This window comes from Thamnophis elegans, chromosome 5, assembly GCF_009769535.1.
Source record: "Thamnophis elegans isolate rThaEle1 chromosome 5, rThaEle1.pri, whole genome shotgun sequence".
NCBI lineage: Eukaryota > Metazoa > Chordata > Lepidosauria > Squamata > Colubridae > Thamnophis > Thamnophis elegans.
The window spans coordinates 64328443-64344891 of NC_045545.1; the positions used below are offsets into that span (position 1 = coordinate 64328443).

A 16449-nucleotide genomic window follows, 5' to 3' on the forward strand; every position below is an offset into this window, starting at 1 on the left:
CTGGTAGCAACTACCCTGGCTTTAAATTATTTTAAGAAAATTATTTAAAATCCTTCCTTTCCCTGATGAGACTGTGAGGCCCCCGCCTCCCTTGCCTCTAGTGACTGCACTCCCTGCACAGGACGTACTCTGCTCTACCTTTTGCAATTGACTGTCAGCAATTTCAATGGTGTTCAAATGGTGCTCCAGATCTTCTGGAATTGAACCCAAGGAGCCTATTACTGTTGGTACTATTTTTGGCTTCTTTTGCCATAATCTTCTCCTTTTATTTGCAGGACTTTGTATTGGGGATTTTTTTCCAGGTTTTACTTTTATTCTGTCACTCCAGATCCTGCAATGACCACTATCCAGCGTTTTTGTCTTTCTTATTGACAATTGTAAAATCTGGGTTGTTATGTGACAGATGCTTGGTCTGTTTGAATTTTAAAGTCCCAGAGCAATTTAGCTTCTTCATTTTCTATTACGTTCTCTCTTTTTAGAATAAAAGCAAATAGTATTTCTTTGCAGATTTTCCAATGCACCACTTTTCCTATTTGTCATGCAATTGTTTGTAATCACCTGTATGATCGCCTTGCAGGGAATGGCGCAACTCACCATGGCCAAATCTCTGCATGACACTCACTGCAGGACAACTTGCCACAGGAAAATTCAATGATGTAGGGCTGGCCATAACCTATTTATTCAGTATTGTTAGACAGAGGAATGTAATGCAATAACAAACAGGAACAGTGATAGGGGAGTCCTCCTTGAAAGATTCTTCTCTTATATTAACCTGCTCCCAGCCGTCCGCATTTGACCAGCAACTGTGTCTTCCATTGCACTGTTCACTTTTCACAAAGCTTCTGATGTTTCTACTAACTCCTGTTGTTTCTAGGCATTTGATTATCTAATCATGTGGCAGGGAGTTGAGTGTCTTCTTGTCCATCAAACAACGATACTCAGTCGATCTTCTTTCTCTTGCAGTTTTCCAAAGTCATTATGTCAGTTAGGAGTTGATCTTTTGTTCCTCTAGCTTTTAGAACTTTCCTTTCAGCTCAGGTGGAAGAGCTTGTTTCAATTAGACGCTGATGGACTGCATCAGCTACAAACTAGTTAGCATTTAAAGTTGTTGGTATCAAGTAATTGTTTGTAGTTGCCTAGCACTAGCCCCTTTGCTAGAATCATTCCTTAGCAGTTAGGTTTTGGCCAATGTTAGCTACTCTTTAATTTTACTTCCTGGCAGTATGTTATTAACTGCTTGGTAATAAATGAGCGGCAATTCATAATGAATAATGGCAGAAAGTGAAGAGGAACTAAAGAGCCACTTTATTTTGGGTGAAAGAAGAAGAGTGCAGAAGTTGGCTTGAAACTCAACATTAAAAAAACCAAGATCAATGGCATCCGGCCCTCTCAATTCCTGGCAAATAGATGGGGAAGAAATGGTAGTGACAAAATTACCGCAGATTGGGACTGCAGCCAAGAAATTAAAAGGTGCTTGCTCCTGGGGAGGAAAGCTATGGCAAATCTAGACCGCATACGAAAATGCATAGACATCACCCTGCCAACAAAAGTGTGTATAGTCAAGGCTATGGTTTTTCCAGTTTGCAATGTATGGCTGTGAATGTTGACCATAAGAATAGCTGAGCACCAAAGAATTGAGGCTTTGACCTATGGTGCTGGAGAAGACTCCTGCGAGTCCCTTGGACTGCAAGGCAATCAAACTGGTCAGTCCTAGAGGATATCAACCCTGGCTGCTCTTTAGAATGCCAGATCCTGAAGATGAAACTCAATACTTTGGCCACCAAATGAGAAGGAAGGACTCACTGGAAAGGAGCCTAATGCTGGGAAAGATTAAGGGCAAAAGAAAAAGGGGACGACAGCGAATCATGTGTCAGGGTGGAGGCACTAAATAGCAATAGCAATAGTAGTTAGACTTATATACCCGCTTCATAGGGCTTTCAGCCCTCTCTAAGCGTTTAACAGAGTCAGCATATCGCCCCCACAGTCTGGGTCACTCACCTCGGAAGGATGGAAGGCTGAGTCAACCTTGAGCCGGTGAGATTAGAACCGCTGAACTGCAGATAACAGTCAGCTGAAGCGGCCTGCAGTACTGCACCCTAACCACTATGCCACCATCGGCTCTTCTGAAGTAGTAGGTTTGAGCTTAAATGGACTCCAGAGGATGGTAGAGGACAGTAAGGCCTGGAGGAACGTTGTCTATGGGGACGTGATGGATCGGACACGACTTTGCAACTAACACCACCAGTCAGATGATTCAACCAAAAACCTGCAGTTCATCTTCACCTGGTGCTGACCAATTCTTGATCTTCCTTGCTCTTTTGTCTACAATTTCTGGTGTTACTACAAGTTCTTCATCTCTTCTTTTTTATTCTTCTCCCCCTCCTTTAACCAAGAACTGCACTGAACTGAACTGTTTCTTTCTTATCAGATTATTAACTATAGTTTATTGCAGTTACTCTATGGGTGGATTGGTAGAAATGTTTCTGGTTTGATTTAAACTGGAGATTTATCTATAGTATGCAATTCAAATTTTATAAATGATGATCTTTTTATTATTTGCTGATTTATTATTATTTATTCCATCTATTATTTTTAATCTCCCTTGTCTCTAGATGATACTTCTTGATAAAGTATTCTACAGTCTTGTTCTCAGCTTCTTTTCTTTAAATTGCTTTAACTTATTGCATTGATTTTAGCACGTTGATTTTATTTCCAGTCCTGATCTTCCATTTTGGTGGTCAAATGTTTAGCTTTCTTTCTTTATCATTAATTCTACATCCTAGGTATTCAATTATAACTGCAGTCCTACTGTACAGTATTCAGTTTGCTTCTTGAAGTGAGCTAGTGTCTCTTATTTAATATTACAGATTGGCATCTTTTAATACTTGTGCTCTGTTTCTTTGGAACAATCTTCAATGAAGGCAACCTTATTTCATTGTTTTATGCTGTTTTTTTTCTTTGCTTCAATTCTTCATTTTCATTTAGAAGGATTTTGTTCTTTCTGAAATGAAGGCAGGGAGAGAGTGACTGGTTTGGGAATGAAAATGATTCAATAGAAATGCTGGCTGCCTCTATGGCTGGTTTCCTCTGGGTTTGCCTCTATAGTCTGAGCTACTTTTGGCAAGGTTTTGATTTCTTTACCCTGGGTAGACCTTTGCAGTTCTTCCAATTCTGCTCCTGTGAATACTTTACTTTGTATTATAAATCACTGTTGATCTGCTGTCCCCTGTTCTGTTATTTTCTGATTCTGGATGTTGCTCTTTCCATACCAACTGCATTCTTTCTGATATCCTTTTCTTGCTGGACTTGATTTGTATTAACATATCATTATTTCTTTGTTTTCAATCTTGTATATTTGTGACTGATAAACAACTTTTCTTCCAGTAGTTCCTGCTCCTGCTGGCCTTGGTTGCTCAGCCAACAGTCCTGAGTCCTGTAGCCCATTTGTCACCAGAGGTCCAGGAACTCCAACACCTAGCATGGTCCTTGTTGATCTAGGTTCGTGGTGGCAAATCTATGGAATGCATGCCAGAGGTGGCATGGAGAAACCCTCTTTGTTGGCATGAGTGCCGTCGCCAGCTGCTCTTCTGGTTTCTGGCGCACCAGCTGGTCTTCACACATGCTAGAGTGCTGGAAACCCAAAGACCAACTGGCACATGTGCTCTGGCACATATGAAGAGAATGTATGCACACACACACGTTCCACTTTGGGCACTTGGTGCCGAAAAGGTTCGCCATCACTGACCTAGTTGATGATCAATCTAGTATGGGTTACTGCAAATTACTGTATACCTCACCATTTTATTTACTGGAGAAACATTCTTTGCCTGGGTCTTCTGATGAGATCTGCAAATACAAGTAGAACAACTGTTGAAAAGGTCAGGAAAAAATGTGCTACCATAACTAACTGTTCCTTGAGGGAAGAAATCTTGCAGTTGTTGCAAAACAGACAATGAGCTAGACATTTTGGAATATTTGAACACCCATATTCTTGCCGCATACCTTTTTAGAGCAAAGATACACGTCCATAATGCTGAGAGATTTAGTTCTCACACAATTAATGAAAAAATGGTATAATAGCAAATGTATCATGGTAGCAAACATGATAATGTGACGACAAAAACTAAGACTGCAAAGAGGCAAGCTAATCTGCTCAAAAGATAGAGAGTGTATTCCTAGATACAGTGGGAAGGAAAATGTGTAGGAGTGTTAGGTTATACTGGACTTCATATGGAACACTGCAGTTGCTGAAATACTTTTGTTATGACTTCCTACTTTCTTTAATATATATTTCAATACAATATCCAACAAAATAGATCCACATGGAACTTTAAAAAAAAAAAAGCCAGACCACTGAACTCAGTATAGCAAAACCAACACAAACTACAAAAAGGATAAAATTACTATACATTAAAAAATCTCAGAAACAATAAACAGACTGCCACTTGACATTATTGTAGCATGCAAACCAACTAAAGCTCTCCGAAATATCTTAATTAACTTAAGTAGCCAAAAAAGAAAAATAAGAGTCATCTACAACACAAAGTTTAAGGGTTGTAACAGCCATAGGACAGATAGGCAGAAGACTAGCAGAGCACATCCATGATTCAAGATTCAAGATTTAATGAATTTGTATGCCGCCCAATCTCGAAGGACTCCGAGCAGCTTACATAAAAACAGTTTTAAAAATACTAAAAAAATTTAGAATACAAAGACAGAGCAAGTTAAAAGAATACAACATGCACTCAACCTTAGTGGGGCTGGAACTAAATCAAGGGTCAACAGCCCCAGGCCTGCCGGAAAAAGCCAGGTCTTAGTAGACTTTCGGAAGGCCGAGAGAGTGGGGAGGGTCCGGATCTCAGGGGGTAGATCGTTCCATAGGGCTGGGGCAGCTACAGAGAAGGCTCTCCCCCAAGGAGCCGCCAGACGACATTGTCTAGTCGACGGCACCCGGAGAAGGCCCATCCTGTGAGATCTTATCGGACGCTGGGAGGTATGTGGCAGGAGGCGGTTTCGTAGATATCCAGGTCCTAGGCCATGTAGGGCTTTAAAGGTGATAACCAGCACCTTGAAGCGCATTCAGAGACCAATAGGGAGCCAGTGCAGCTCGCAGAGGATAGGTGTAACATGGGTGTATCTTGGTACACCCAGTATCGCTCCCACGGCTGCATTCTGGACCAATTGTAGTCTCCGAACACTTTTCAGGGGCAGCCCCATGTAGAGCACGTTACAGTAGTCGAGTCTTGAGGTGACGAGGGCGTGAGTGACCATTTGGAGTGCCTCCCGGTCCAGGTAGGGCCACAACTGGTGCACCAGGCGAACCTGGGCAAAAGCTCCCCTGGTCACAGCTGACAATTACCTATCAGAAGATACAATGAAAACCCTTCAATTTCATAACATATGAGAAATATAATCTGAGAAAGCTTCCTAGATCAAGCTAAATCCAAAAATGGTAGGGAATTCCTGGGAGCTTGGTACTCAGGCAAATCAGCCATCAACAGGCATCTAGGGATAAACAATACTTACACACCATTCCATGAAGACAATAAAAAAGCTAAAAGGGGAACCAAAAGACCAGAATACCTCCTTGAAAATAATCAACAGTCAGATAAGCATGAAGTAACACTAGGTTTATCACCAGACAAACAATTAAGCAGTAAATAATACCCTAATAATGGAACCATCAACTCAGGCAAACAATCAAGCAGTAAACAACAGTTTAATCAAAGAATGACCAAAGACAATGCCTCCACCAACACTGACAAGGCAAGCAACGGTATATAAACACATCAAATCCCACTCGCTATAGCACTGAAGATGTTATCTAGTCAGGTAATAAAATGATTCAAGCAAGAGAACATCAAAAACTCCACAGTTCAACCCTGAGCTACGTACATTCTCTTCTATAAGTATATCTTTATTACTTGTCATTCTTGCAATTTTTGCTAAAGGCTAATTCTCCAATATGATAATTCCTTCTTGTTACTGTATCCAAATCTTATTTATTTATTTAAATTTATAATAGTCACCCAACACTATGGATTCTGGGTGGTGGTACAACACTAAACCAAATACTTCAAATACATAAAAACAAGCAAAACCTAAAACCACAATGTCACTCCAGACTAAAATGATCTAAAAATAATACAAAACCAAGCAAAACACTACTACTTCAAACAATATTAACCTCAGGCCTGGGTCCAAAGTCAGGCTTTTCAGAATCATGGGAGACAAGGTGATATCTCTTTCATTAAATTACTATAGATTGTAAATCCCTTTGGAATCCAACCTACCAGTAGCAAAAATATATGCTTTCTGTAGTTATTATAATAATTTATACATGAGGAGGACAATGTAATATTTGCTGTCAAGCCCTTAGAGAAGAACACCAGAGACTTTAATATGGAGTTTAAAAACATAAATCGAAGGAAAGATATAGAGTTGGAAAAGGAGTTCCCATTGATTAGATAATGAATCTTGCCATCAATTAATTGTTTATTGCTGCTCCTGTTTCTTTCTAAACTCCTCACAATTCTTATAACATTAAGAAACCTGTAATAAGGAACAACTCTTCTTTTTAACAACAGTAATAACAAAATGAATGTTGGCTAAGATGCCGAAAAAAATGAAGCTTTTTTAACAGTTGTCTAGCTGGATCTTTCAGTTTTGATATGGATTAGCAATATTTTGCAAGAATCTCAGGCCCAAGAATAAGACCACAAAACTGATGGGGAGGTACAATCTGTGCTTCCAATTCTCACACAGATGACCAAGGCCAAAGTATTTAGGATAAAATATGGGGAAATTCCTTCTGTACTGTGCTGTGTTGAGCAAAGATAATGGGCATGAAGCCATGGAGGCAATGCGTTTTGTATGTATGGGAACTCAATGTAATGCTTTCCCAATTTCAGTAAATGGATTGTGAGCTTGATGACAATCAATTCCTGCAACTATCAGAAATTGTAATAAGAAAACTAAATAAAGTTAATAACTCTTGATGATAATAGATGATGAGTAAGAGAGAAGGTTCATGAGACTTCAGCTGAACCACAAACATTGGAATGAATAGTTTCCATTCTCACAAGGCTAAATGTGCAAGATTTGCACATTACATGCGACTGAAGGTTTTATGAAGTTGCCAGTGGCATCAGAATAAAATAAGTTCTGGCGCTTCACAGTTGAGCAGTCTAAGTCTTAAAGGTTACACAAATGATTAAATGCCAATGGGTAGTCTCACATATCTGACCTTTACTTAATTTTCAGATGTTATCACATCAGATATTGGGATTGATTTGTTTCTGAAGAAGCCAGATCTGGTTGTTTGTTTATTGCAAAATGTACAATATTTTATTGACATTTCAGTAGGAGGTGGTCTCTTGGAAGGGCACTCTTCTGAAACATAACTAAAGGTAAAGGTTCCTCTCGCACATAAGAGCTAGTCGTTCCCGACTCTAGGGGGTGGTGCTCATCTCCGTTTCAAAGCCGAAGAGCCAGCGCTGTCTGAAAATGTCTCCATGATCATGTGGCAGACATGACTAAATGCCAAAGGTGCATGAAACATTGTTACCTTCCTACCAAAGGTGGTCCCTATTTTTCTACTTGCATTTTTACATGCTTTCAAACTGTTAGGTTGGCAGAAGCTGGGACAAGTAACAGGAGCTCACTCCATTAGGCAGCGCTAGGGATTCGAACCGCTGAACTGCCAACCTTTTGATCGACAAGTTCAGTGCCTTAGCCACCACGTCCCATTAAATGTAACTAGATTCTTCAAATAATACACACAGATCTTGTGTGTATTGACCTGGCTCTTCTCACAGAGAAGAGTTGTCCAGTCTCCCAGCTGCGGAAGTTCAATATTCAAAACCACTGATGAAAGAGAGGAGGTGGGAGTGATGGAACCAAAGAAAATAATATAGGGAACACAAAGAATATGTCTTCTCTTGACAATATAGTGTCATAATTCCTCAAGTATTTTATTGATCCCCAAGTAGAATTGTATTAATGCATACAAAATCTTTGAGGTAATGGATGCATTTGTCCTGTACTTTTCCTGGCAGACCCTTTCAAATTGGGATTTAAGCCTCATTAATTCCAAGCCACATCTGAGTTAACAATTGAAAATCAACAATATATTATCTCACTGAGCATTTATATTATCTTAGGTTATTGCTTTTGTGACTGGCAGTCACCTATTTGAAAGATTCATCAAAAATAGCCCTGAACAGTGTCACAAACTGACATAGTTATTCACATCAGGGCTGTAAATTGGTTGCCTCTCCCTCTGTCAGAACGTTAATTATAAATCCCACATTGAATGGTGTACAACTCATTGAGAAAGGAAAGTACTAAATCTGCTCTGATTTCATCATACATCACCAAAAAAGCAACTGTTCAACCATTGAGAACTGATGCCACTCCCACTATGGCTGCTAGATGATCCGGGATTGCATGTGTGTTGTAACTGGGAATGAATTCCATCCATCATACTTGTGGCACCTGTTTATTACTCATCAACCAATCATTCTCAGTTGCCACACGATTATGACACTAAAAAGATGCTAGAAATTTGTCCCATATACACTTCAAGAGATTTACAATATAACCATGGTTTATTTCTGGAGTATTGCTGCTTTTTCTCATTCTTCATGGATGAGATGAGTGGCTAATCCTTCTGTAAGAACTTCATTCAGGCCACGTCAAACAGTGGAAGAGTTAAGGATAAGGATGAGGTAGATATGTTGTTTTTACTACAGATATAAAAAGACCTAATAATAAACGTCATATACCACAGAATCCAAACCACATTCCACAGAATCCAGCCTCTATTTTCTGTCTCTCTTTCTCCCACTCTTACGTGGTGACAGACTTCTTGCTATTAGTTTCTCAACTTTGGATCATAAGGACACCTGCATTGTCTTTTGCTAAAAGTCCTGCCTTGTTTGCAAGCTACCCACTCCTAGTCTAAAAGCTCATAGATAAATCATAGATAGATTTAAAAGCTTAGATAAATTCACATACAGTTCTTACACCGAATATTATGTAAGAACTTGTGTTATGTTACTAGCCATCTCACATGAAGTTATTTTATATACCCACAATGCTATCCATCAAATAGCACACTGCTGCAGCAATCTACAGAAAAATGTATAAGTAAGCACTGCAGCTTGCTGCAAAACTAGCTTACGTAACTTCAACTACACATGGCACCACATAGTTCAAGAATGCTAAGGAGGAATAAAATATAATTTAAATAATTATAGATGCTAGAAATTTACTATGAAATCATATTCTAAATTACAAAATTGTTATACATTAAAGAGCTCTTTTTTTAGCCTGGGGCATTTAAAATTACCTGTCAAAAGAAACAATTATAAAATAAACTAATTCCATATGTGACATCAGAGAAATTTTCAAGGTTTAAGATTTAATTTTCATCACATAATCTTTATAAAACATGTTGCCAGAAGAAGTAGAGTGGATAATCTCTGTTATAACAAATATGCAGTAAAGGCCATTTATGACTTATACTACTACTGTTAATCCTTGAATGCTACTTGAAAAAGTCAATATTATAGCAGATGGGTGAAGTTATCAATTGATGTCAGTGACTTAAGTTTATATTTTGCAAGGATCAGCTGATCAAAGCATTTATACTGCTATTGTAAAAATACTAACTGTCCTTGATGCCTTTCATCGCAATCCTAAACTAAGTACCTCAGTCGTCTTAGCTAGATAAATTTATATTTATTAGGGCTGGACAAGTTTGGTTTCAACTCAAAAGAGTGCTTTGGAGAACTTAGGAATGTGAATAAAACACCTACCTGTGACTCATTAAAGCAACTTTTCCAGCTGCAGTTGCACAATCCTGAAAACCAACAGGTATTTTAATTTCTCACAGATAGCATATTTTTTCAAAGAATCTCTTCCTAAATGAAACCAAAGCATTACACAGCCCTAATATTTATTCTCTCTCCATTAAATTGAAATTGAGTCTATAACGTTCAGAGAATTTAATGGACATTTTGAGGTGGTTTTTTCATTTTCATGGTCTTCATCTTACATGGGTAGACAGGCTATCTTTTCTCAAGAGTGATGATAGAGAATTATTCTAAATGACAAAGCCAAGCATTACCTCTGTCAAACGTTGGTGACAAATAAGAAAGCAATTAATACAGCATTGTCTTTATGTCTTAATCCTTTAGTTTAGCATTTACAGTATAAAAGCTATTTTCTCTGTGCTAAATCACAGAAGGTCAATACACTTGCACTCACTATTCCTTCTGCTTGCTTATATTTCAGCTAACAAAAATCTGGTCTATTTATCTTCTTACCTGAGGTAGAGCAGAGTTTAACTGTCTCTGCAATTGGTCTCGTTCATGCAAAGTCTCTTGCAGTCGGCCCTGAGACACAGACAGTGTCTCACGTGTTTCCCGAAGAGTCTCTAGCAGTTTATCTCTCTCATCAAGCATGTTCACCATCAGCTGTTCAAAGTTGGCATCAGAATCAGAGCCTGGTTGTGGCCCTAAGGGGTCACCCTCACTAATGGTAGGCATTACCTCACACATCATGGCAATACTTTGCAAATTGCCTGTGCTAGAGGAAGAACTTGAATTGCCAAGGAAATCTCCCTAGAATGCCTCTTAAGGCAGTACAAACAGCAAGTTAAGGTCACATGGTTACTGTAGGCCACTGCAGATTGTGGCAACTGTCAAATGTAAGATGATAATGTCCATAAAATCTCCATTTCCTTTTGCAAATAACTGAAACTAACATTACATATCTAGAAAAATCAGAAAAAGTCATCACATTGTTACGCTCAATGTATATATAAAGTAATTAAGATCAGCAAGGCCCCTAGATTGAATTGATAATGTAATCTTGTGAGAGTCATTCCCATAATCTTTGACAGATATTCCTTTGATCTCTCCAAAGATGACCATCAACCAGGGCATACAGTTCTTTGTTCTTAAAAATGTTCATTGTTTCCATTCAGCACCAAAATCCTTGCTGGTTTTAAGATCTAGAAAGGATTAGAAAGCCTACAAAATATTTCTCTTGTCTTGATATGATCAATAAAAATCAACTTAGATAGATCAAGCAAAAGTTTATGAAATCCAAAGGGAAGTAGACTGATCATTCTTGAAGCAAGGTTAAACTTTTGCCGAAGATTCATCTTTCATTCTTCATTTAAAATCTGTTGGAAAAGAAAATATTTAGAGGTTAGAATTGTGTTTCATTTCTAAATTTAGATCAAAACCTTTTCATTTACAAAAAATTCAGAAGGGGAACAGTTTATGGAGAATTCTACATCACAGATTAATACAGTTTACCATTTGTTCCCTATAGCCATTCTTAATATAACAATCAGGTGTTGTTGTTTTTTAAATGTAGATACCATGGAGCATTTGTTCTAATTTCAGAGCTTTAATGTTTATTGAACATTGTATCTTTTGCAAACCACTTTACTATAATGTATCTTGAAATTAAGTATATTTTGCCTAGATCCTTTTAATCTAAATTCTATTGCAGAATATTTGCTTATTTTTATCAGAATACTAGACAATCCATAACTCCTTGGATCACAGTTTCTGAGATTTTTCCTTACCAGATTCCTCAATGCTTTCAACAATGACAAAGTTTCTACTGTTCTGCCTTCCCCAAACCAGCTGGAATACATTTAGAGATGTATCTGTTTGAAAATAGCCCAGTCAAACATCCGCACAGGAATATTTTATGATACTTTGTATTATCATAAACTGCTTTATGATTATTTTATGCCATAAAATAATTTATAAAATTTGCCAAATTTCAAAACTCATTTGAAGTACCTTCGTTGAAAAGGTTTTGCTCTATGGTGTGTGAGAAGCCCTGTTACTACAATAATGAAATATTTGGGGGGGATATTAAAAAAGGCAGAATATTATATTTCTCCAAAGGAGAAATTGAGAAAAATCTTAATAGAGACAAAAAGCAGCACCCAGCATTTGCCTGAAGTCTTTAGAGATGGAGATTTTGTGCCTATTAAGAAAACCAATCTATTCAGAAACAAAAGACCTTCAACTCCAGGTGATGGGATTGAGAAGGACAGGACTTGACCTTCAGGACATAATAGGATTAACCCACCACCATTGAAATAGCAAGAGACACAAAAGCCCCTTCACTACACAATCCCAAAGTCACAGAAATCTATAAAGATCCACCCATTCATTCAACCAATTTGTCAGCTGTCCTAGAACTGCATGCTGTTGGTGGTTCTGCTCTTCAATAAACAAGAATCCTTCTTTCCAATCAACTTCCATTTTATTTCCAGCGCCTTTCTCCCGGCTTGGAACTAGACCAGATTTTTCTTCCTACAGATGTACAATTTCACCCAATTAAAGATTACAGGAATTAGAGTTGTATTACTCTATAAATTTTTCATATTCTTGTACTGCCTCTTGCTTTAGGGTAATGATTTGATTATTTCTGTTGCAGTTATCCAAATTTACTGAAGTATATCACTTCCAATGTGTGAAAAAGAGAGATCACAAGCGGTACTATTTTTCTTGCAGTAAAAAGATAAATCAACATTAAAATTATTTCTATAGCACCACCTCCTGATCATATAGTACCAAGGCATATGCGTATAGCACCAAATAATTTAATCTCATTTGTTTAAAAATATGATTAATATGATTTATTGAACAAATATTTTGAGTGTACATTCTATGGGAGATGGGCAGTCTAGAAATATAAACAAATAAATATTGTGTGAAATAAAACAATACAAGTAGAAGAACCAGAAGAAAAAACAATTTAAAACAAGAATAAGTGAAAAAAGAGGATGCATTTGAATGTTGGTGACAAAATAGAATGAATTTTTCTCCCACCAAAATTAGGAGTAAAAATGGGAGTAGAATATTTTAGAGAGCACTGACACCAAATCCTATCTGAAATCTCTAATAGTCCTAAAACTGCCATTTTACAGGCTGATTGCAACTCAATGTTTTTGCTTTGTTTGGATTTTTAAGAGTTTAAGTAGAAGTGAGAAATATCTGCAAGGCAAATCCTCCCACCTATCTTTCAACCCTCTTCTCCAAACCTAAAATTGGCCTAAAATGGCTGCTGGGGAAAAGTTGTTTTACGAGTGCGCTTTGTCCTTCCCAGAGGTGTCTTGTTCCCATCACCGCCCTCAAAACACTGAAAATACACCCACACACAAACACAAGGAGAAAAATATCAGCCTCACTCCTTTCAGTGGCATAAACACATTGGCAACTTCTGCAGCCCCAAACATTATCCATGCCTATATATAAAAGCACTAGCAACAGCTAGATCAAATAAATATATGGCAGGTTAGGGATTGATTTGCAGGTGAAATCATCTTGAAATCTTGAACCTGCCTGGAATGTCATCAAAAGGAGTTTAAAATATAGTAATCCAAACCTGGAAATGTTTTTCAAAAAACTTATACAATACAATACAATACAATAGCAGAGTTGGAGGGGACATTGGAGGTCTTCTAGTCCAACCCCCTGCCTAGGCAGGAAACCCTACACCATTTCAGACAAATGGCTATTCAACATCTTCTTAAAGACTTCCAGTGTTGGGGCATTCACAACTTCTGGAAGAAAGCTGTTCCACTGATTAATTGTTCTGTCAGGAAATTTCTCCTCAGTTCTAAGTTGCTTCTCTCCTTGATTAGTTTCCAACCATTGCTTCTTGTTCTACTCTTAGGTGCCTTGGAGAATAGTTTGACTCCCTCTTCTTTGTAGCAACCCCTGAGAAATTGGAACACTGCTATCATGTCTCCCCTAGTCCTTCTTTCTATTAAACTAGACATACCCAGTTCCTGCAACCGTTCTTCATATGTTTTAGCCTCCAGTCTCCTAATCATCTTTGTTGCTCTTCTCTGCACTCTTTCTAGAGTCTCCACATCTTTTTTACATCGTGGCGACCAAAACTGAATGCAGTATTCCAAGTGTGGTCTTACCAAGGCATTATGAAGTGGTATTAACACTTCACGTGATCTTGATTCTATCCCTCTGTTTATGTAGCCTATAACTGTGTTGGCTTTTTTGGCAGCTGCTGCACACCACTGGCTCATATTTAAATGGTTGTCCACTAGGACTCCAAGATCCCTCTCACAGTTACTACTATTGAGCAAGGCACCATCTATACTGTACCTGTGCATTTCATTTTTCTTGCCTAAATGTAGAACCTTACTCTTTTCACCATTGAATTTCATTTTATTAGATAGTGCCCAATGTTCACGTTTGTCAAGATCCTTCTGTATCTTGAGCCTATCTTCTGGAGTGTTTGGTATTCCTGCCAGCTTGGTGTCATCTGCAAATCTGATGAGTTCCCCATTTATTCCCTCATCCAAATCATTGATGAAGATGTTGAAGAATACTGGGCCTAAAACAGAGCCTTGGGGTACTCCACTGCATACTTCCCTCCATGTAGATGCAGTTCCATTGAGGAATCCATCTGGTGGTGATGCTGTCTAGCCCACATTTTTCTACTTTATCTAGTAGTAGGTTATGGTCTATTTTATCAAATGCCTTACTGAAGTCCAAGTAAATATATTGACACATTTCTCTGGTCCACTAATTTGTCACTTTGTCGAAGAATGCAATAAAATTAGTCGGCATGATCTGTTTTTGACAAACCCATGTTGGCTTTTGGCTATTGCTTTGTTTACTTCTAGATGTTCACTAATTTGTTGCTTGATTATCTTTTCCAGAATCTTTCCTGGTATTGAGGCCAGCCTGATAGGTCTATAGTTTCCTGGATATATTTGTTTCCTTATTATGCATTTACCAAAAAATGGCATATAAATTTGAATATCGAATAAGCATTCTCAAGATAATTACACCAGTAGCAGTATCTTTTGTATTCCATACAAAATTCAGAATGACAACAATAATATATTTTGAATTGAATCAAATAAGGCACTGAAGCCGGAATACATAAAACCGTTATCTAGTAGGCTAATGTTCTCCATGAGTCTGGAAGTATATCTGTATGTATATGCCAGTGGTGAGTTGTCAATATTTTTACTACTGGTTCGGGCACGCTCTGGCAAGCATCCAGGCGGTGGCGAAGCCTCCTGCTGCTGCTACTTCCAGTTTGCCTGATCCAGGCTGAACTGGGAGCAACCCCCTCTGGTATATGCATGGACTAAGTAGATTTTAGTCTTTCACTATTATGATTGGCCTCAGCTGAAGAAGTCCACTAAGATATATTATCTACAAAAAAATATATTCCAGGAAAAGCTATCCATAAGTCTTATGAAAAACACACTCGAGGGGAAAATTATCATACTGTAAGATTAATGGAAGCTGAAGTAGTTTTCTACCGTTAATACAAGTCAATGTATTGCCAAGTATTTCTGAGAAAAGTCTCTTGAGTACCACTCTTCCTGAACAAAAAATACCAGATGCCACCAGCAAAACACAATACACTCAAACTATTCTGCAATTAATTAACATGTAAATATAGTTTTAAAAGCTTCCAGCTGTACTGAAGGGGCTGCTACTGAATGCTAGAATTGGAAGAATGCCCTGTTCAATTAAGCCTTTCTGGTCAAGCCCAGATATACATTTTAATAGGGAAGTATTATTACCACACATTCCCATAAATTCCTTCCCAAAATGAAAATCAGCTGGTTATAATGATGACGATTATCTTTGCAGAGATAAAATACTGGCCACAAAAAAAATCAATAATATCAAGAAAAGAAATTAGCACATAGAAACAATCACTGTATCATCAGCAGCCCAGCAGAGGTGGGTTCCTACCGGTTCTCGGACTGATACGGCAAAGTAGGTAGTAACTCGGCCTGCCACGCCCCGAACTATCGCGTCGCCGTAGGCACTGCCATTTGCTTTTTGCTTCTGTACATTTTTTTACTACTGCGCATAGCGCGCAATCAAGCACATGCACGAAGCGTGTCCCTGAATGAATTAGCAGTAGCAGAAGCCTGACCCCACCCCTGCAGCTCAGGAACAATATTTCTTAAAAAATAAGACAATATGAAGAACCAACTGAAAATGTGTAAATGAATGCACTGAATTTAAATTCAACATGCTCTTACAAATATAATTCAGGACTTACGCACATGATCCAACTTTTTCTACTTTTTCCATTTTTTGTTTGTTTAGTATGGTTGGAAAATAATCAGAATAAGCTATTTCCAATCTTGTGTTCAACAGATGGTAACTTATAACTATCAGTAGCAGTTTTCACTTAACAAGGAGATATGAGATCAAAACACGTCTGCATTATTAGATGTAAAATGAGTAACGCTATTTTCCTCCAACTTCATTTTATCTTATTTGTACAGCACATCCAAAGAGTGGAAATCTAACAATAAGAGGCCAACAATGCAAATGTCGTCCGAAATCTTATTCTGAAATATCAGCTACAGCTAACTTGCATTTTAGATGCTTATGTATATCATACTGT

General features: G+C 38.0%; 1 protein-coding gene across 1 annotated transcript in view; it reads right to left on the bottom strand.

The window, feature by feature from the left end:
• PPFIA4 (PTPRF interacting protein alpha 4) overlaps positions 1 to 10640 on the bottom strand; it is an 81450-nt gene extending 70810 nt beyond the window's left edge. Inside the window, 1 exon segment of the mRNA XM_032218590.1 lies at positions 10332 to 10640. Coding sequence (XP_032074481.1) covers positions 10332 to 10568 — 237 coding nt within the window. The 5' untranslated portion in view covers positions 10569 to 10640.
• Positions 10641 to 16449: the final 5809 nt, after the last annotated feature.